The sequence below is a fragment of the Lichenostomus cassidix genome, chromosome 1 (assembly GCF_008360975.1).
Source record: "Lichenostomus cassidix isolate B80296 chromosome 1, HeHo_3.0, whole genome shotgun sequence".
In the NCBI taxonomy this organism is placed as follows: domain Eukaryota; kingdom Metazoa; phylum Chordata; class Aves; order Passeriformes; family Meliphagidae; genus Lichenostomus; species Lichenostomus cassidix.
This window is the reverse complement of record NC_139479.1, coordinates 72,891,002-72,913,356: the sequence shown is the minus strand read 5'-3', so window position 1 is coordinate 72,913,356 and position 22,355 is coordinate 72,891,002. Positions and strand designations below refer to the sequence as shown.

At 42.3% G+C, this 22,355-nt stretch overlaps 1 protein-coding gene across 3 annotated transcripts; it reads right to left on the bottom strand.

Annotated features, from left to right (window-relative positions):
• Positions 1-276: 276 nt before the first annotated feature.
• On the bottom strand, positions 277-21,849 carry SLC35F2 (solute carrier family 35 member F2). Of its 3 annotated transcripts, none has more exons than XM_085063882.1 (8): positions 21,181-21,849; positions 14,966-15,141; positions 14,296-14,423; positions 8,755-8,914; positions 6,975-7,131; positions 6,136-6,188; positions 5,362-5,516; positions 277-1,631 (listed from the first exon to the last, which is right to left on the bottom strand). In XM_085063882.1, exons 1-8 carry the CDS (start codon positions 21,303-21,305, stop codon positions 1,413-1,415), a joined length of 1,173 nt encoding a protein of 390 aa, XP_084920008.1. In that variant the 5' UTR covers positions 21,306-21,849; the 3' UTR covers positions 277-1,412. The 3 variants fall into 3 exon arrangements, with proteins under 3 accessions (XP_084920008.1, XP_084920024.1, XP_084920016.1); XM_085063898.1 differs by lacking the exon at positions 21,181-21,849 and adding an exon at positions 20,731-21,073; XM_085063890.1 differs by lacking the exon at positions 21,181-21,849 and adding an exon at positions 15,730-16,946.
• Positions 21,850-22,355: the final 506 nt, after the last annotated feature.

Here is a 22,355-nt window from a genome sequence, read left to right as displayed (position 1 = left end):
GTGTCTGTGGCTGAAGCATCTGTTGAACCTTTGTTTTCCTATTGCTAAACAAAAACCAGGTAAGATTTTTCCTGAAAAATTTTGCTTGAATAAACTACACCAGAAGCACACAAAGCCAGTCTGTGTCATTTGATCACCAGTACCTTCACAAAATGTCATATTTCCTTCTAGAGCAAAGCTTAGCCTGTAAAATAATTATTTGTTGGGCAAAATTAACCAATACAATTTTGAGCAATAAAGAAACCCTAGCTTAAAATATAAGCAAACCAAGACCCATTCTCCAGCTGCTGAATACTTTATTCTTTTGTTACTTCATACACCTGAGCTCTGAGGGCTTGTAAAAAATATAAAATATAATAAAATCCCAGTATGGTTTTACTGATATTAAAACTGCAGCCTTGTATTTTTTAGTCATTTATTGTAAATATAAAGAAAGGTAGGAAAACTGCCAGTGTATCTACTGAAAGTACTTAACCTTTTGGATATTACTTCATTATTGTTGCAATGAGACTTGGCTTAGATGACTCAATTTTTTGAAGAGATGCCAATTTTATTACAACTCTTTCAGCAGAAATGTGTCCCGTTTGAGGGAGAAATTCAGTGAGAAGTGAACTTCCGTCCAAACCTTTTTGCTTTCTCATCCAGAAAAAAATCCCCACTTTCAGTTCTGCTGAACAGAGTAAGAGCCTGCCTTTGCCTCCCCCACAGATAACAGAATGCACCAAACAAAAGGCCAGAGAGAAATAAAAGGAATTATAAAAACACATATTTGAACTTCCCATACAAGCAAAATTCAAAATAAAATACACGTAGCAGCTCCAGCTGCGACAGGGAGTGTGGCAATATGAAGAGATGAACAGTTGGGGTGGAATGTAGGCAGCAAATCCTTCCGTAGAGGAATGAAGTTCACCGGCACGTAGAAGGTGTATGAATGTACTATGGCTTGCAGAACCAGGTCCTTTGAGAACCTGAGAGGCTTTTGCAAAATGCTATTTGAGGGCACCTGGCACCTGGGGCTGGAAACCATGAAGCCCTCAGACAGCATCGTGCAGATTTAGCTCCCTAATGCAATATAAAACATATTTGCTCCACTTAGTGACCCGGGAGCTTGCTTTGGCTTAGTTTTTTCCCCAGGCATTTGTTGTTAATTAAGCACTTAAAAATAACAGTCTCACACTTTCCAGAGATTCCACGTAAATACTAATCTGTCTTCTTCTAGAGGCCAGATTTTCTGCAAGGGCAAATCAATACAGTTTCACTGATTGAGGATCTGGCCTTAAAAGTCTATCCAGTGCATTAAACCCAGCACAGTATGACATGTGCCTTGGCAGTAAAACAATTCTCTGGATTAATATTTGAGAGAAATTTGGCAATTAAAAAAAAAAGCTCTGTTTTGAAGTGCTGCCATTTCTTTAATCAGTGCTGACCACCACAGTTTCTCCTCTTGTGAACTGCACAGTTGTGGCTGGAGTTTCACTTTCGCTGTCCTCGAGCTTTAGCCCAGCGTTGTCCAAGCCGGTGCTGTCGGGCTGGGGAAGGGCTGTGGGCTCTGCTGTCTGAGTAGGAGTGGAGCAGTACATGGTGAAGCCCACCATGATGATAACAAAGGACAGGATGTATAGACCTGAAAACTGGCAGAGGAGAGAAATAGATGCATTAAGTCTTGTCTGATGTAAGACTATGCCAATGCTGCTTTGTTTCAAGAATGTGAAAACTATCCTTCCTTGTAAAAATTATTTTAATGAGGATTATCACCATGAGCTGTATTTAGGTTCAGAAAACAAAATTCAACAGCTCCATTTACTTAAAGACTTGAGCTCCTGGCTGGTTTTCTCTACATCTCATTCCCAAGAGTGTTGGACATGGAGTTTCCTCAGGTCTACATGCAAGAATCTTAACAGAGAGAACAAATGGGTGTACACACAGTCGTATGAATGAAAGTTGTTTACACACAGGAATGTTGAAACACTCTAAGAGAATTTTGATCCAACACATCCAACTATTTCAGGTTCTGGCAAGAGATGAATCTCTGTCCTATCACAAGTCACCAGAGCAGTTCGTTCTCTGCACAGATCTCTTAACCATTTGCTCTCTACACCCAACAGGTCTTTGAAGGGAGGGAGGCTTGGGCTCCTTTCACAAGACTGGCATTTGTGCTCTATGAAGAGTGGTGAGAGCTAAAGAGCATGAATTGCAGAGGTACATCAGGCACTCCATTGTTCACATGCCTGTTAAAATTCCAATAAATTGCCAAGATTCATCCACCTTGACAGAAAGATAAATGCTTACTTTGTAACACCAGATTCAGTAATAACAAATGCTGAAGTTATCCACAGCCAGGAACACCTTTCAGCAGGTTTATTAAAATCCTCCATATTCCCTTTGTCAAACCACAGTGATTAAACACTAGGAGGAACGACATAGCATATCCTACATACCTCTGTCAATATTCTCTAACTTCCTTATCTTCCTTAGACATGCTTGAAAAATACATTCTAGTTTATCAGGTTGAAATGAATGATAGGGCCTACACGGTGGACTCTCATCCAAAAAAGACTGAGGCATCTACAACTAAGGCATTGCAATTCCTAGCTGGCGGTCACTTGGGTTGGAAACCCTTGGATGTCAACACACAGAAGGAAAAGTAGACTGAAACACAGTGGCCTTGTGTTTAGTGCCCTCTCTCCTCACCTTGTTGGCTATTTGCCTGGAGGAGATTGAACTCAAGCATTCACTCTGCACGGGAGGAAGCATCAAGCTCTGAACATCCCCCAACAGAGGTAGCAGGATCGCCCATGGTCATACCATGGACTGACCTGTTCCCATCAAATGAGCAGAGCCTGGGGCTGTATCCAATCAACTGCACAAATTCTCCAGCCTAAGGCCATGACTGAGGACGTGCCTGTATGCAAGGACCTGTGGCTGAGCAATCACAGGAACTGCAGATCCCTCTCACAGCACGTACAAGGCTGGAGGTGTCTCTGATCCCAATGAGTGAATTCCTCAAGGAGTCAATACAGTCACCAAGGCAGGGTGCCAAGGCTCTTGCAGTATAGCTGTGACTCAAGGCCTGCCTGTGTTTTTGAAGCTATTGACACAGGTGAACATTACCCATGCTGCTCCAACAGGCCTACAGTCTTTTCTTCCCTTTTGTTTCTGGTAAGAACTCAGTGCTATTTTCCTGGGATTCTTTTCCTTTTCATTTCAAATATTCCAACAACTTCATTGCTTCAGACAGTGATTTCAGTCCTACTTTGTGCAGCTGATATCCTCAGTCTTACTACTGAGCCTAGAGAGTACTTTAATGTTACTGGAGGACTGTAACTCCATCTAGTGTCTGTTTGTGCAGTGTACTCTCTTCCATAGAGCTTTATACAACAAAAGCATTTGAAGATCTTTTTCAGTACCTCTTGAGGGATTACAAGTATCTATATAATGAGATCATTAGGAGGCACAGCACGGATTCATTATGGAGTAAAAGAAAAAGAAAAGAAAATAGTTCAAAACAGGCATGCAAAATTCACATTTCACTTAAAGTAGACATGGCTGGGCCAAAATGTTAAGTGCATTAGCAAAACACTGGGCACAAATCAAATCTTTATCAATTCCTGGATCTGGTCCCTGCTGTAGCCACTGTTTGCTGTCCTTCTGTAAGTTTGTTTCACAGCAAGCTCAGCAATTCAGAGCTCTCCACTATACAGGCCAGCCAAGCCTCCAGCAGCTAGTGAAATACCACGGGATAACGGGGAATACAGAGCAATTCCCTGTATTTTTGCTTGTAGATTCCTATGTACAGAGTGCTTTTTAATCCAGCAAACATCCTGCTTGGTTTCTTTGCCACATAGGTAAAGAAACTATATGGTTAATTTGGTAATAGGATTTTCTACCACTGAAAGCCATGTCAAAATGGGGCTCTCTCAGTTAGTGGTTATCTCAGATAACAGATCAGATATATCTTAAGTTATCTCAGATCCTCTGACTACTAAAAATGTGGCATTATTATTGCTCCCCTTTTTGCTACTTCATTGTTTCTAACCCCAGATGCAAGTTCCTATTTCAGTAAGTATCTGAAGTTCTCTTAACACAATCCCAAAGTCTTCTCTAAATAATTTTTCTTTTTTGCTATCAGAATACCTTGCTGTTAGCAATTATGAGATGGCCTGCTCCCAGAAAAACCTCTTTCCAAAATAAGCTAAAAACATGAAAAATAAAAGTTTAATATATCACTTCCAAAGCTCTTCGTCCTCTTCACTATTATGAATATAAATTTATAATCATTTTTTGACTTAAGCTATCCGGGTGCCAAAATACACGTTTGGAAGTGACTTAGGAAGGATTTAATTGTTAGAGTGTAAGCACTGTTTGCTTCCCACATTCATTTTTAATGGATGCTTTGTAGCTTGGAGCAAAGTTTGGAACCCAAAACATGGAGAAAAGCTTAGCTAAGAGACTCTTGAAAAGGAAAATCTAGCTGCTGTCAGACCCTACCATTACCAGACTCTGCACCGCCTTCGTTTTCAGAAAACAAATCTGACCTAAAAGCCTCTGGCTGAAGAGAAAGCAACCACATGGAATAATACAAATTAAGTTCCTAAGCAAAGCTCACAAGCTTCTCACTCAACACTTCCAGTCACTGAGTGACTGACTCAATTACTCCAATTGCTTTAATGAGCTAGGTTCTCACAAGTGATTCTGGATGAAAAGTGGAGGGTGGAATGAAATCCTTTTAGCACTGTCATTTAGCTTGAGCAGACACTGCCAAAAATATTTTAGAGGACAATAAAAGTAACTGCCTTTTGGAGAGTGTACAGAATAATACATTTATCTGTATTTTTTCAGATCCTTTAGTCTCTCCTTAGCAGCAGCACTGAGAGAGCTTGATTTGCAGCCCAAGATGTTGCTAATGAACAGATCAAATTCCTGAAAGAAAATATTTTCTGAAAATCAAACTGGTCCCCTTTCAGACACCAAATACCTTTCAGGAAAGGGAGATGCAAACCGTCTCCTTGGACACTTGGAGTGACGAACCAGATCTAACATACAGTTCCACAAAGGGCTCTCAGTGAGAACTCTATTATTGGAACACCTCAGGAAATTATTTACTATCTCTTAACATTAACTTATTCCTTCAAGTGTGAAATGGTTTAAAAATGGCTCTCTGACTAATGGTGCAAGGCTCTGTCATTAACTAAGCACAACTCCTCCTGACTGACACCAGCCAACAATGAATGATAGAAGCTGCAGAAATTTACAGGTGGCAAGCAACTGTTCTGGGGCTTCTAAGAACATTCCAGTTTTTTATCATTTTGGAGCAGGAACACAACTGAAAGAATGTGAAAGTGAAGGAATGAATGTACTCACATTGTAGCGAAACAGGAATAGCCCAAAGAAGAGACTGTAGAGATCTGAGGTCAGAATCCCCAGGTTGACAGAGGTTGCACTGGTAATTTGTATCACAACTGGCATGAAGCTGTACAGACCAAACATGCACAGGGCAAAGGCTATGAACAGCAATGCTGCAAAAGAAGACAACAAGTCACTCCCCAGGCACAGAACAATGACTTTAAAGAGCACTGATATTCTTCAGATGCTTTAAAATTATGCATTTTTATCTCCTAAAAGATATGGGAATGTACATATAGGAAAGGCATGGGAGATTACCTTGTATTGCAAGAATTACTGTTTCTATACAAGACAGTTCTCATTCATTCCTACATAACATAAGAGCTGACTGAAGACATTTAGAGCTACATTTCTTGACAACGCTTAGTTCTGTTCAGGTCAAAATGTGTCAGTTTTTCCAGTACTTCATTTAGGAAGGACAACAGAGAAATGTTTTTGTGATGCTCCAACACCAAACACATCAGTAATTCAACAGGTTTCATTTTATTTATTTCAATTTATTTTGAAAACTTATTTCAAGTCATATGTAAAATGCAAAACCAGTTTTAATGTTCAATCCTGCAGGCCCTCTCTTTGCTGAGCTGCAAAGTTTGCAAAAAATAAACTTGTGAAATATAATATTAATGCTGCTTATTATTCAGAAAAAGAAAAGAAAAACACCAGCATTTGAAGTCAAAATTTTATAATTTTCCAGTTTTCTGTAGCATGTACATTATTTTATCACAAACATACCAACATGCCAGTTCCACTGAATTTTCGGCAGCATCTTATGTTCCACAGCAGCTCTAGAGTCAAATAAAAGATATAATACAGTAAAAAAGGGAAAAAATCATACTTGAATAAAGAATTTAATCATTAAAATATATAAGAAACATTTTGATTTAAAAGCCATTCATTTTTTCAAATTTTACTGAATGACACTAGCTCAAACATCTAATAAATATGAAAAAAGACATGAAAATTAAAGTGCCTGAAAGTCAAGAGCACTGTTATTTAATTCTTACGCCTTCTTCACAAGTGTTTTAATCCTTCAGCAATTCAATTTTATTTGATATACCATTTGAGGAAATTATTAACTATAATGATGAGAAACGAGAACTATATAATTTATTAGAAACACTTCAGTGCATCTGGTCTGTTACTCAAATGTGGTTATTTGTAAGAGCATACATGGCTTCATTTTAAACTTGAGTTTATTATGGAAGATCTCCTGCTAACAATTATCTCCTGAACTTTTCCACAGAGAAAATCCATTAAGAAATACATTCCTGTGAACAGTCCTCAGCATACTGAGTGTCCTCACAAACATCAACAAAATCAAAAATGCAGCCAAATATCCTCTGTGTCCAATTGCAGAAGTTCAGCTTTGGAATTGCTGTAATAAGTGTAGTGCAAATAAAAAGGATATAAAACAGATGCTGATCAGCAACAAAAATCAATTCAAGTGGAAAGACTCCCATATAGGCCAAATACAGATATGACAAAGAATTTAATAACATCATTTCAAGGTATACAAGCAATCATCTGTAGAATATTCTTAATTAGTTTTAAAATAAATATTAGATCCTTACAGCTGTATTCCGCTGATAATAGTCCCAAACAAGCCCACCATTCCTAGAAACTCCACTCTGCTCAGACTTTTCACAATGTATTCCTCACCCACATTAGAAATGGCATAGCAAGAAGCACCAAGAAGCACTAAGAGATCTCCAATCACCACGTCACTACCTGTACAGAAATATTAATCCACAATAAGGGTAATGCCGCAAACACTTTTTAACTTTTCTTAAAAAGAGAAGCAAATTTATCTTTAACATCTCTATCTTCCTAGCTCATTCCAGGGGAAGGGGGAAGGAAACGCTTCCTGTGTGTGCAGAGGAGTGTCTGAGTGCAGAGTCTGCTGCCTGCTCACCTCACCCTGCACAGTGAGGAGGGAACTAAATCCAGAATTTACACCTCATCCCAACCAAGACACTACTGTATCATCTGGTCCAATTCTACAGCTCACCTCAAGCACTGCAGAGAATTGAGCAAATTCCCAGTTAGAGATGCTCTCTGCATTTCAAGAATATTGTCCCCACTTTTGCAGTTAGGCCTGATTCAAGTCTTGCTAAAATCAGTCTCTTGATTTTGGCAGGACCTGGACTCAGCTGCAGGTTTCTGACAGGTCCTAGGCGAGCCCTGCAGACGGGTGGCACCATGTGTCCTGCTGTGATGTAATTATACTGCAAATGGGACTCCCTAAATGGGACTCCTGTGCTACGATCACTCACCATTAAATGCCTCTGTGCATCAGCTAAATAGCAAAAGGATCACTGCTGTTTAAATTCTTCGATTGGTTTAAAATTTCCTTCCCTAAGCAATCACTAAGAAAATATGTCTAAAATATGAGGGTAAGCACTAGTAAGAATCCCCCAGGGCAGCAAATAAAGCACAACTGTCCTAATGTCTCAGGGAAATATTCTTCTCCCTCAGGACCAATGTATTTGTACCACATAGCAGTAAAGCTAAACTTCAGTTTGTCTTATGTCTTACCTACAGTAACCCCCCCAAAATAACACCACAAAGGCTTATCTCTGTACTGCCTGATGAAGACAATGCTCTGAAATTTACCTTCGCTCATACCCTTTGGCTCTGCAAATTCAAAATTCTTATTCAAAACAAGATCACTATGATATGGGTTGATGTAGGCATCTGTCATAGAGAAGATGAGACCTGCCCTTATCTGCACCCAGCTGGCTCCTGGCCCCCAGAGCCCAGCCTCTGTCACAGAGGTCCCAGGAATCCTGGCATCCTGCCCCATCTCTTCTTGCACTCCATAGCAATCCCCCACTTTCCAGGCTGTGCCCTTGGGGAGTCATGGACCATTTCTGTTGGGTCTGCAAAAGGTAACTCTGAGAAGTCAGCTGCTGTGAGCAACTTTTTATTTGGTACTTGTACTCAGAAAACTGCAAATCAGAGATGTCTGGCTGCCAGTGGGCTGATACTGTATAAACAAGACAAGGTTCGCAGGGAGCGGCAGCTTCTTCTGTTAAACCATCTCACATGATGGTCAGAGTGAATAAGCTTTCATGAATGAGACTTTCCACCAAGTCGAATGAACAGCAGCAAAATTTAAACATAACAAAAGTGGGGTTTCTTTAAGGCAGATGAAATATCCAAACATAAAAGCAAAGAAACTTCACAGCTCCCCATAAAATCAACATCTCCTCTTCTTGGACAAAAAATAAAAATAGCAGCATGTTCTCTTCTAAACAGAACTGTATGTGCTACTGTTTCTGCTTTACAAGTTCCTGTCCACAGCAGGAACCATCTTTCTGCTCTTCCCCCCCCCAATAAAGGACTCCTTACCTTCACCTTCGTCCCTCCCTGCCAAAATGTCTGCACCCACCATTGTTCCTACACCCAGCAAACAGACAGCAACAGCAATAAAATGTATCAGCTTGTATCTTGCTCGGAGAAGGAACCACGACAAAGTCATCAGCACAGGAATCCCAAAAGAGTCCAGGAGCTGTGTGTATAGAAAAATGGTTTGAGTTAGAAACCCACCCCAAATCCGCACTGCAGCATCCTTAAAGCAAATGCACAGGATCTTACTTCCAACCATCAGATGTTAATGAAACCTGTAAAGCAATGCCAATAGATTTGTTTAAGAGAGGAGTGAGACCCACATTTCACCATTAAAAACGCTTTGCAAGTGAAGGAGGATCTGGAGCAGGGGTCCACCTTCTCCTGGTAAGAAAGCACTGATTTAGAAACTCTTCTAATCATGGCTCTAATCAATCTTTGCAGCTTCACAAATGAATGCTAACATGTTGCTCTGAAACAGCATTGCTCCCCAGGGCTCCAAGTACGTAAAGCAAAAATCTGGAACTATTGATGGGTAAAAGTAATCTGATGTTACACTGATGTGACTATGACAAGGACCTGAGCCAGCAGCTTTGGGTTTGATTACCCAGCCCCCCAACCCTGGATCATACTAAAAACCAAAATTGGTATGTGGGTTGGAAGCCACGTGCAAAACCAGTACAAGTAATATAGGAAGGGAAGAACAGCTTTTCTTAAGTCACCTTCCCAATCTCCCACCTTCCCACAAAACCACATACAAGCCACCAATGCATTTTCATCACTCTGTCAGAGCTAACTCTCACTTAGTCAGAAGCAGATAACCCACTCTAATTCACCCATGCCACGGCAGCAGACACACAAGGCAGCAGGAGTTTTGGAGCACTTCAGATGTGTTTGCAGACATTGCCCCAAGCAGACTAAACAGCTGTGGCTCAAGGATGTCTGTACTCCATGAAAAGCACTGACACTGACTTCATTTTTTCTCTACATGTTCCTATGCATCTTTGCTTTGCTGTTAGACCCACCCACAGAATCACAGAACTTCTTGGACTGGAAGGGACCTTAAAGTTCATCCCGTTCCAGCCCTCCAGCTATGGGCAGGGACACCTTCCACTCGACCACTCCAACCTGGCCACAGACATTTCCAAGGATATTCTACCTATTCTCATTTAGTACAGAAAGCATCAAGAGTTAGCTGTGTACTCAATACAGAAAAATACACTGCATAAAACAGACATATTGCTCTAGAACAGCCAAACACCATCAAGACCACTGAGCCAATCGTAAAAGGCTTAACTTTTAACTCAATGAAACAGATCTAGTTTCTGAATTTGTCAAAGGAAAGAAAAGGTGTATATTCTGACCTGTCTCAGTAGAGTGCCACGGAACTACCTAAGGGAACAGCCTACAGCAGAACATACAATCAACTTCCCAAAGATTCCTCAGAAATTACTCGCTAATGTCAGTCCTTAAAACTTGGCCTCTTGAAGTCCCAACAAAGTATAAGGTCCAGGTCAGTAGGACTGGGCCATAGTCCCTGCAATCAAGGCAAGAGCCCTTAGTTCTTAATGCTAATTTCCAGACTCTGCCTGCTTAAGTGCAGCACTGCAGTCGACTTCCGTGCCGTGCCATTGTCCCCAAGAGCTTTAACCACATTCATTAACATTTTGATGATATGTCTGCTTTTACTTGTTCATAAGTACACATAGTAAAGTCTTACAAGCACAGTGCTAAGGGAAGTTACTAAAGATTAAATCCTAGCAGTGCCTCTAATCCTTCCATCTGTCTTTGCTCCTTGGATTGCCTCCAGCTTGTCCAGTTTTTAAAGCCTGTGAAGTGTAAAACTACTTCTTTAGCCTGTATTATGAAAAATTACAACTACCTGAGTCCCAATATGTCATACCAAGTATTTCAATACAACTTTACACTATGGAAAACATCACGCTGTGACCTTCTATCTTGTCACAGGTCTCATTCTCTATCTTACCTTTAGTCTAGACTCAAGAAAAACCTCTAACATTTCCTTCAGATTAAATTGTTTTGATTAGCATCAAACAAGATATACTAAAAACATTAGAAAGCCAAATTTTTACCCCTCTGGTTGAAGACACCTCTTCTACTAATAAGTAAGCTTTCACTTCCCATTAATAATGTTAGCATGTAACCTTCCAACCTCCAAGCAGTTTTTCAACCCAAACAAAAAGAAAACCCTTTAAAAATATCTTAATTAGGATGTAAGGGAGTAGTACATAATGAGACAGAAGCTCTTTCAGTAACACCAGATGCGGAATTGCTACAACCACACCAAGAACATACTGGAGAACTACAGTACCATGGCTGGAGGACTTGCAGCCAGGACACACAGGCACCAAATGATGAACAACATGCCCTGGTAATCTGTTCCAGGAGACAATTACCCTCAATTATGGACAGATGAAATCAGATTTCCAACTACTGGATCTTGCCTTCCCTTCATCTAGTACATTACAGAGCTCTTCTGTACAAAATCAAGATCAAAGAGGTGCAAAGCAGATATAATATCACAATGAATTGTGTCAATGGAACCAATTAAAAGAATAAAGTTTATTTATTGAGGTTTCATGACATTTACAGCAGTACTGTGGTACTGACTACTATTTCCAGTAGAGCCTCTTTAAACTTGCATCTTATTCAATTCTAGCCTGAATTTTTACAAGGGGGAAAAACAGATAATCTGGTAATTTGATTTACCAATGTTTTGACTCAAGCCAGGCTTTGGCCGCACTGTTTATAGGAGGTTTTAAAAATAGGGTAAATTATTAAAAGATGTTTTAATACATGGTTAATAAATTATCATAGACAGCTGGGGGGTCATTGGTTTGCTTATAATTACCAGCTTCAGACAGCTTTGTAAGCAAGAAAGCTCAACTACTCATCCTGCTCATTCCCTACAAGACTCCCTCAGGGCAGCCTCCAGCTGAGCCCCAGGGGCTCATCCTGCATTTTCTCCTGTTGAGGCTAGCACTCTTCCTGCAGCTGACTTCTGTCAATAGTTGCCTGAAAAACATATCCATCTGAATTATATACAGAGCAAATGCTAAATGTGCCAAATAACATGCTGAAAACATGAAACCACAGCTATGTTGCTTGGTTTTTTGCTATAAATCACAAAATCATAAAATATCCTGAGTTGGAAGGGACACATCAGGATCATGGAGTCCAACTCCTGGCGCTGCATAGGACACCTCAAGAATCACACCATGTGCCTCAGAGCATTTTACAAGTCCTTCTTGAACTCTGTCAGGCTTGGTGCTGTGGCCACTTCCCTGAGGAGCCTGTTCCAGTGCCCAACCACCCTCTGGGTGGAGAACCTTTTCCTAATATCCAACCTAAACCTCTCCTGACTCAGCTGCATGCCCTAAGAGATGGTCAAATCGCAACACAGTCAAGTCCTGCCACAAGACAGAAGGACATAGGCAGCAAGGAGTATCCTGGCACTGCTTCAGCCACAGCCAAACAGTTCAGTTGTGGGCTAAAGTCTTCTGTATTTAGAGAAACCAGAGTTGCCATCCCACTATTATCACCTTAAAAGTCTCCAAGCCCCTTCTGTAAAATGCTGGTATTTGATAACTAAAGGGAAACCAGTTCTGCTTTTGTGTGCATGTGTGAGAAAATACATGGAAGTTCCTTGCTGAGCTGAAAAAAACTTGTCTTTGAAGCTATGTTTCATAGTGCTGAGCTGAAGCTCCAGCCAGCCAGCATCTTAACATTGATTACACTGCATTTGGAAAGGTGCCATATACCCCTGTGCTGCTGTTATGCTCCCTGGGCATCCACTTACAGCCACTACTGCAGACAGGCCATCAGGCTGCGTGCTCTGAACCACAGGTACTGATGTAGCTGCAAAATTGCTTGCCAAAAACAGAAAGAAAATGCCTTGCACTAGAGCAAATCACAGACTTTTGCTGTGGTGTTTTTTTCCTCCTGTATCTCATTTCTGACAATGGTAAAAAAAATGGCAACTTCAGAGAATATACAAGAAACCTTAGGGCAACAGGACATTGCAGCCAAATCAAAATCACTAAACTGACACAAAGCAGCATCAGTCACAAGGTTACCACAATGGGAAAAGGCTCAGAAAATTTTTGGCAACCAGAGAGGACAATCTATTATATCTATTCTTTCTTAATTTCTATGAAAGAAATCATGGGAATAGTTTTACTACTTCTGAGAACTTGGATCAAAGTCCTGGCTTTTTCAGCTGTAAAGTATAAGGTCAAACAGTTTCTCACTTATCAGCTTAACTTGATCTTGAGACTGAAACATGTCACTCTTAAAGCTTTGATTTCTTAGGCATTATTTGTAAGGCGATTAAAGGCCTAATGAGTCGTAACACATAAGTATGAAGTGGAAATGTGACAATAACAACCCAAGAGGCACAACTGGTCTTTAGCAGTGCAAAGAAAAGTTCCTGCAATTTTCTAAAGGGAGCCCAGACTACAGGAGTTTATTGCTTTACAGGTAATTCTCTTAAATATTAACCCCTGTTACTTTGACTCTGTAAAACACTGACACCTAAACACTCCTTTCCAACTAAAAGCCAAGTCTGCATGTTACATTGTTTTTTATTCAGGTAAGTGGGACCATGATCCCAGCCACAGATCCCCCCCTACTGCTAACAGCAGGCATGAACTGGCACAACCTGGACACACTCCCTCCTTGCTCATGCACCATCCTCTCCCTTGTTCCCACAGCAGCTGTGAAGTCACACAGCTTGAGTTAGCTGTGAGCTAACTTGAGCCTGACACAGCTTGCCAACAGTATAGCCAAGTGTAGGGTTTACTACCACTTTGCTCAGTGCTCTGAGCCAGTTTGTTCAAGGAAACTGGCCCTGCAAACTCAGGAGAATGCAGTTGGAGGCAGGAGGAAAGCACTGACTCTTCAGCAGTTTTTGTCTCTGTAGGGTGACAAAGAAATCCCCAGTTTTAGCCCTTCTGCTAGTAGAGCTTTTTCAGAACATGAGATTCATACTAGTGCAGCAATGCAATCACTGGTGTTGAAAAGGATTTCAACTATTACTTTTGGCATGCTGACTTTCTTTCCACCTCCTCCAGAGAGGGCCCTGAACTGCCACACCCAAAAGCCACAAGGCTGGTCCCTCACTGCATTGTCAGCAACACCAGCTAACATTCAGTGTGTCCTCACATGTCAGGGTACTTCTCACAACTCCTCCTGCAGCTTCAAGGACTAGGCAAGAGATCCACCTCACTCTCATCAGCAAGAATCTGCACTGAGTGACTGTTATCTGGTCATAAATCTTTACTTTGTGTCAGGAGAAAAAACTGAGTGACCGTCAGCAAACTCTTAGAAGTGCTTTTATCAAAATATTGGAGTTCAACTCAAGAGCTGGCACAGGGTAATACCAGCCAATTTTCCCTGCTTCCTGGAAAAGCTATTCATGAAAGGCTTAAATAGCTTCCATGTCTGTCCTATGAATCTCATTTTAGAAACCAGTCCAGAACTGTAAATAAAAGCAACAGCTCAAAAAGAGAGATCAGTCCTTACCTGCACACTCGTGAGGCTTGTATATTGGTAGGCTTTTACCATCACGTAATTGGCTTCAACATCAGCCAGTACTATAATACCATACTTCCACCACCTGTGCTTCAAAATGTGCCAAATACTGCCAATACCTGTTTAGAAGAAAGCAGCAATGAATATGTGTTTCTTTTCAACCAAATGTTGCACAGGAATTTTGCTTTTTAGAAGCATAAATAATACCAAGATGTTTGACTTTGCCTGCCCTTGCTTAAGATACAATAACAGGAAAACGCAGCCTGGGAGGAGACAATACAAATGGTGAAAAGCACAGAAATTCTTTCACATGAAGAAAAACACAGCAAGACTAGAGTTGTTTAAAGAGTAAATTAATAAGAATAGGAGGAATACTAAATAGCTTCTGGTAACAAAGCTTGTTACAACAAAGCCCATTTTTCCTAATACAACATAGGATTTCAAACCAAAGAGCATAAAATTCTAAACAGATACGAAGTTATATAAAATTAAATGCACATTTAACCTGTGAAATTAATTTCCATGTGTTATTATAACACAGGAACTTTAAAAACTAGGATGAGTATTGAGTTCTTTAGTTTCAAATTCTGAAAGGAAAATGTAGAAAAAAAAAAAAAAAACAAACCATGAACCAGAATCTCCCATCCCATATTTCACATACCAGTCCTAACCACCAGCATTGTTGTATAAACTACAAGCAGCAAAGCATAGTTGAGGAAACTTTGGAACATTGGAGTATTCACTTGGTATTTTTCGGCCAGATACTGGCTTGTAACAGCAGTCCCACAGATAAACAAGGAGAGCATCTGGCCCAGAATTACAGTTTTCCAAACATGCCTGTGAACATAAAAAACAAAACAGCAAGTTTAGAATTAAACATTCAAGTTTCTAAAAGAATATTTGCTAATTGTACAGAGTAAACGCCATTTTTTTTAGACTGAGGCTTTGTTCTTTTTCTACTTCCTACCACTGTTGTTCTGATCTACAGGTAAGCAAGGTTTTGTGTACACAGAAGGTCTAGTCTGATCTCAGGACTGCCACACGAGAAGTGACCCAGCACAAACTACCAACAATGGAGTCTGCAATTACTTGCAAGGATCTTCAAACAGGTCACCTGGGCAGGCTCTACCCATTAGCAAGTCCTAACCTTATTAAGCAGGTTTTGAGCTAAATCCTTTGTTCTCCACTGAATTTCATTCTGACTTTGGTCAACAGAGATCAGCAAAATGGAGATAAAGCCCAACTACCTTCAGGCTCATCTGAGACCTGAGTTTTAGTGAGCTGAGACCTTAAGCCAAGCAGTGCTAAGGAAATATAAAGGCATTAATGATAAAACCATAGAACAGACCAGTTTGGAAGGATCTGGAAATATCATCTGGTCCAACCTTTCATGGGAAAGGGAGCCTTGATGAGACTATTTAGCACCTTGTCCAGTTGCATCTTGCAAACCTCCAGTGATGGGGACTCCACAGCATCCCTGGGGCTGTTCCAGTGATTGATTATTCTCACCTTAAAATAAATCTTCCTTATAATAAGAATTATAATTAACACTTACTGTGGATTTTTTCAGTTCTATTACATCGTGTTCTGCTGTAGCTGAGGATGGAGTTAAGAATGCATTTTGGGCAAGATCATGTTTGCATATAAAGCTCCTCTTTAAGTCCCACCTACAGCCAGGGGCCAGGGGGGATCTCATACTCTTAGAGCAGCAATAGCAGTTTCTCACCTAACGTAAGATAAACTATTCTAGATGGTCCTAGACAAACAGAAGCATGTAACTCTATGTATCTTTTGGCTTGCTTTCTCCTGCCAGTGGAGGTACTGAGATTTGCACCACTCCAGTCTCTACACATGCACGATATGACAGTGACAGGAGCTCAGCCTGCAAAGTGCGAAGTTCCCATTTAATTTGTTTTCTCTGAAGACTACTGATGAGAATTTAACTGTCTGCACAATCAATTAATTTGTCTCCACTCAGACTAACTGAGCAAGGGAAGAAAGGACTCCATTAGGATTCTGCACCTACCCTGTGCCCTCATCTCTCCACGCTGACTTCTGGGAAGACACCACTGTGTCAGGCACACCACCTGAGAGTAACGCTGGCTGTTTTCCCAAGGTGGGTCACTTCAACACAGTAACTATCAGCTTACACTGCTATGCTGTGCAATCCAGCTGCCAGGCAATGAGAAGGGTGTGTTCGACAGTGCTAAAGCCAACTACAATCAATCAAATCCCTCCTTTTGGAAGGGAGGCATCTTCCTTGCACAGACTCTAATGCACCTGCATGAATCCTGTTTTCAATTCAGCCTGACACCAAGGTCTTCTGACTTCAAACATGCTGCTGGGTACATTTTTTTCTCCACGTACATTGTGATGAGGCAGCACATCTCTACAAAGTCCAGCCATGCTGCCTTTCCAAGAAATTTGAACCCAATGCTTTACTACAGCTTGCCTTGGCAATCCCAGCAATGGTGCACATTCACACTCTAAGTATTATATATCATGCAACAATCTTGCAAGGTACTATCCAGTCTCATCAGAGTAACTCTTACTGGTGTGTGAAAGAAAAACATACTCATTTCTAAATAGATTTCCAAAATACATATGGGGGGTGTTTCATTAAAAATAGCAGAAGAAAAAATTTGAAGTTACCTCACTTCTGTAACATTTTAACTAATTTCTTTTTAATTTCTTTATATTCCGGTTAATGGTCTCATTGTGATATTTAGTGAACAAATCAGACACATTCTGGTTAATTATTCTGGCTGATGCAGAAATATCTTTTTATGCTCATGTAAAGCATTTAATCAGTTGTCATCAGAACAAATGTAATGTAGGTTAGCTAAAATTTCAAGCAGGCATGGATGATGATTCCAGCTTGCCCTTTACCAGCCCTGTGAACTCTGGCTCCTTTGCAGCAGGTAAAATGAGAGAAGACCCACTGAAATTCAAAGGAAGATATACCGTGGTGAATAAAATATAAAAAAAGTGGTTTCAGGCATTAAAAAATAGATGTACACATTTTATTATTAAAATAAAGCTTCTTGTCCCAAACTAGAAGAAAAGTATTTCTTCTTCACCATCAGCACACAGGGAACACAGCAAGCCTTTAGAAGTTTATTGGACTAAACTCATCCTGTGCTTGGACTAGCTGGGAGGAGAGTGTGGACATAGGAACCAGACACAAATAGAGAATTGACTGGGCAAAACTGCTGCAATTTTACTGGACCAAAGTCTGCGAAGCCTGTGTGGTGCACAAAATGAACTAAATTTGTCAATATGCTGCCAGGAGACACTAAAGCTGCCATGGCTGGCCCGTGAAGAAGCCCTGATCTCCTGGACACAAACTCCCCTTCACCCATCTCCTGGGTGTTGTGACAGAGATGGGCAGAAGCACAGGCAATACCACCCCACAAGCTTGGTCAAGGAGGATTGTTTAACATGGACTTCTGTGTGTTAAGACTTTAAACTTTTTGTCTAGGATATGAGTTGCAAGGGGCAACTTTGCTGAGCTACAACACCTTCCCTGCAGCAAAGGCCTGGACTCTGCATGCAGCATTCTGGCAAACTGGATAGCGACCATGTTCCAATGAGAGGGTAAAATGGGGAAAATCTGCTGCCATTCAAATTAGCTAACACTTGATCTGCTTCAACCATCATTTACTGAAAATAAGACAGATCCACCTGCCCTCTTGCACTTGAGTAACTCCACTAAGTTGTTCCTCAGCTTTTCTAATAGCCAAGTTTCCCCAGTTTAAAGTACCTAAGGAATTACACCCTCGCATTTTTGCATTTGGGAAGAGATGCAGGTGCAGAACCTTCAGAACTGTTTGCTTTGTGGTTACTGCCCTAGCAATCATTGCTACTTAGTTAATGTATGTCTTGGCAGTCCTAGAGCATTTACTTCTGCTGTAACAAAGGTATCTGACAAAGCAAGCAGGCTTCATCACACTTCATGCCCGTCTCTATTTTTCTCTATTTTAATTCAGGGATTTTTTTTCCTTCCCTGAATATATTCAAAACGTTAACACGAAAAAACACACGGAAAGATATTGTCCACCAACAGTGGAAGGCTGCCCTCAAAAAATGTCTTCTGTGAATCCCAAAACGCTCCATACCTGGCAGCTTTCTCAGCTGTGTGTAAGGTATCAGCCTCTTGCTCTGACTGCCCCCTAATACCAGGTGGAAGTCTCAGCAGGAAGCAGCAATGGTTTCCCCTTACACCATTTGCCGAAGTGTCAAAACTAATTTCTTCAAATTGAGAAGGCAGCACTAGGCATGATGCACTGGGCTCACAGCTTATCTTAAAAGATGCATTTGATACCCTGTAAAACTAGGCAACAAACTTTAAAACCTACTGTTTGCATTTTACAAGGCAAGTTCTTCTGTGAAAAATGCTTTAAAGACACAAGTTTCCACTTATTTTGGTATTGATACAAGTAGCGATGACAGTGACTTGCTTATTAATAATTGATCATTTCTTGAAATATATTAATTATTAACTTTTCCATGCCAGAACTTGATCCTCTCTGCTTTTTTTTTTTTTAATGCACTGGAAAAGACTAATTCACTTTGGACTCTCAGACGATGCAAGGTAAGTGGTCTGAAAAGGCCTTTTAGTTTTATAGTTGAGGAGGGGGATTTGCTGTTGGCTTTTAATGCTTAGTAGAAAGCTACAAAGAAATTACTCCTCCCTTTCCTTCAGGCACCGTATCTTAGCTAGCTGTATCTATGGCTATGAGCAAAATTAGGAGTAATTTTGGGACTTTTTAGAGCATGAAAGTTTGCCACAAACTGCCTAAAGTGAACACTGAACAATGTGTTACTCTAAGAATCATGAGAAACTCAAGTTGGCTTTCACTGGTTGCATGTGAAATGCAAAATAAAAAATACACCAAGAGATTAAAATACAATCAGAGTCTATCCCTCAGGAAGTTAAAGAAAATTTAATAAGCACACAATTAACAATTTTATTGGTGGTTAGTTTACTAAATCCCATAATTTTAATGTGAGTTGTTTCCATGAAAATAAATACAGCTTTTCAAATATTAATTTTATTTATGTCACCAATCTAATACTAACATGCAAAGCCTAGCAACCCTCTCCACATACAGAATTTACTTGCACTTAGCTTTAACTACTGAACACTTCCTAAACTGGGGCGAAGTGACCTTTTCATTTCAATAATCTCACCTTTTCATATCAGTAGTTAAAGGAAAATGCAGATTCAGACTGAACCCATATTGCAACATAATTAGTAATTAGCTAAGAACAATAAAATATATTTTTAAGAACTAACATCATCAGACATTAATTTTTCCATGTTCCCCTTTGAAACTGAGGTCAATTTAATTTGTAAAAGATAAGAAACAGAAAAGCACCAGAAATATTTTCTAATGGTTTTACTCAAATTAAAGAAAACAAACAAAAACAAACAAACAAAAAAACCCACCACAACAAAACCCACACCCAGCCTAGTTTACTCCATATAAGCATTAAACCTTCCTACAACTCAGAAAGGCCTCTAACAAAACTGAAGTGGCTGAGCCTCCTGTCACCTGGGGGAAAAAAAATAAGAAAAAATATCAGTTCAGTATCTCAGACAACACTTTGCAAAATTCAGTGAAAGCACTTGATTTTCTTTCAAGTACTTTCCACAGACTCACTTAGTGTAGCCCTTTGATAACTACTAGCATAGGTTACGTTACTGAAGAGTTCAACAAGTTTCTATTTTGCCTTTTGGATCTCTCCTGGCAGACAGGAGGAATGAAAAGAGAAAAACTTATAACCTAAAGAGAAAAGCAGGCTTTGCCCACTGACACAAGGCTGTGCTTGGCCAGCACACACCAGTGTCAGACTCCAGCTGATGAGCATAAGGCTGGCAGGAAAGCCAGCACATCCTTGGCAGACAAATCCAATGCAATAATTACTAGTGACCAAACCTATGGCCCAAAAAAGCCTTTTAAACAAGGGCTATTCCTCCACAACCCCCCTCGCCGATGGAAAGTGAAACTCTAAGTGGATGGCCTAGAAGTCTGAGGATGTAGTTCTGATCTCCTGCAAGGCAGTGCTTTGCAAACACCAGCTTTGAAACACACGCTATGTCTGCACAGCTCGGCAACCTTTTTTCCACAACTTTTCCATGCTTAACTAGTGCTCGTATTTCAAGAGATACACGTGAACGGGTCTCTATCCTGAGCTGATTCGCAGAAGGAGGAAATGGGGATATTGGTCTTTCTGGACTCCACATCTCATTTCAGCTATTTTGTTCGATTCCCTTCCCTACCCCCCACGACCTGTCCTTCACAACGATGCTAATCGAAGAGTAGGAAACAGAAAAAGTGCGGGGGGGGGGGGGGAAGGGAAAACAGAGAAGGAAAAAAAAAAGCCTAATGCACGTGTTTCTATGTGAGAGCACAGTCCTACCTTAACAGAGTAAACCACGTCATTCGCTAATTTCACACTCAGCCGCGGCGACCCTTGGCGCTCTCGCCAGGAGCATCCGCAGGCTGCCCCTCGGCGGCGCTCCCGGAGCAGTCCCGCAATCAGAGCGCTCCGCTCCCGGGCCAGCGGCCAAAGCTCGCCCGGGCTCCCCTGTGCCAGGCCGGCCAAGGGTTCGGGCTCTGCTCAGCCCTGCGCCGCCCGGCCCGTGTCCCCCGGGCCCGCACCCCGCGGCCGCTCCGGCCCGGGCACCCCGCGGCCGCTCCCGGCGGCACAGAGAGGCCTCCGCATCCCGGCGGTGCTGTCCGCCGGCGCCGGCAGCAGCAAGGGCGCTTCCCCCTTCCTCCTTTGCTTCCCCCGCTCTGGCGGGCGGCCCGGAAGCCGGCGGGCGGGAGGCCGGCGCCGCGCGGCTCCACGTGGAGGCCTGGGACTCACCAGGTGCAGAGCTTGGTCCGGATCAGCAGCAGCAGCCGGCGCCGAGCGGCCTGGGGCGCTGGCTCGCCCGCAGAAGCAGCAACCGAGGGCAGCGGTGTCTCGGCGGCAGCGGCCGCTTCTTCCATGACGCGGCGCTACCCCGGCGCCGCTCCCGCCGGGAGCAGGCAGCGATGGATGGAGGGCGGGCGCTGCCGAGGTGGCGGGCGGCGCCCGGCGGACGGAAGGGATGAGCAGCAGCACCGGGACAGCGGCACAGTGCTCCGCGGGCACCCGCCGAGCCCGGCTTTGTGCCCGCCGAGGGGCCGCCCCCGGGAGGGGCACGGCCCGTCCTGTCCTGTCCTGTCCTGGGGCGGGGGGTCGGAGCTGTGCTGGTGTTGCTTCCCCTCGGCGCTCGGCGGCCCCGTGCTTTCAACCGCCGGGCGCAGGTGGGAGCGGCATGGGCGGCTGCAGCAGCGCCAGCGCCAAGCTCCTGCTCCTGCTCTCCCGCGGGGCTCCCCGGCAGCAGCTCGGCCCGCTGCCCCGCTGCGGCTCCCTGCAGGGCTACTTTGCCCCCAGCCCCTCCGCAGGCATGGAGCCCCAGGGCATGCGGGGCCTGGCTGCGGCTGGCCTGGTGCGCCGGCAGTTCAGGCGCATCTGCCAGTTACAGGAGTAAAAGTTACAGTAAACCCTTAACGTTTAACTTCTCTCAGCTTTCTGCGCAGCCTCGAGCAATCGTAACGTTTCAACTCCCACTTCTTTGCTGCTTCTTTCCCATGCCTGTGGATTTTTCACATCCTGTTTGTCTTCACCCACATCTCAGGGCAACTTACCTGGAGAATCCAGTGACATTTTGCATACCTTGGTGGGTATTTCAACAACACTTCTTATGATGCTCTGTATGTGCCACAGGTGACAGCATTGAGCCCCGGAGGTGTCGCCAGGAAGAGCAATCTTTTGCCCTCTTTGGGGCAAATACTCGTCACTCTCCTGGCTGTACTGGCAGAAGGGGTTTTCTGCCACAAGACACTGTTGGTCTCTACCCTCACCTGTTCCCCACAGAGCACCACGATTTAGTTTTTCTCCCCCTACCACCATAACATTTTCCAGATGTGTCTTTCTCTATCACAGTTCTCCCATTCAAATTGTGTTTATCTTCCATTGCTATTACTTAAATTTCCCATACTTTTCCTTCACTT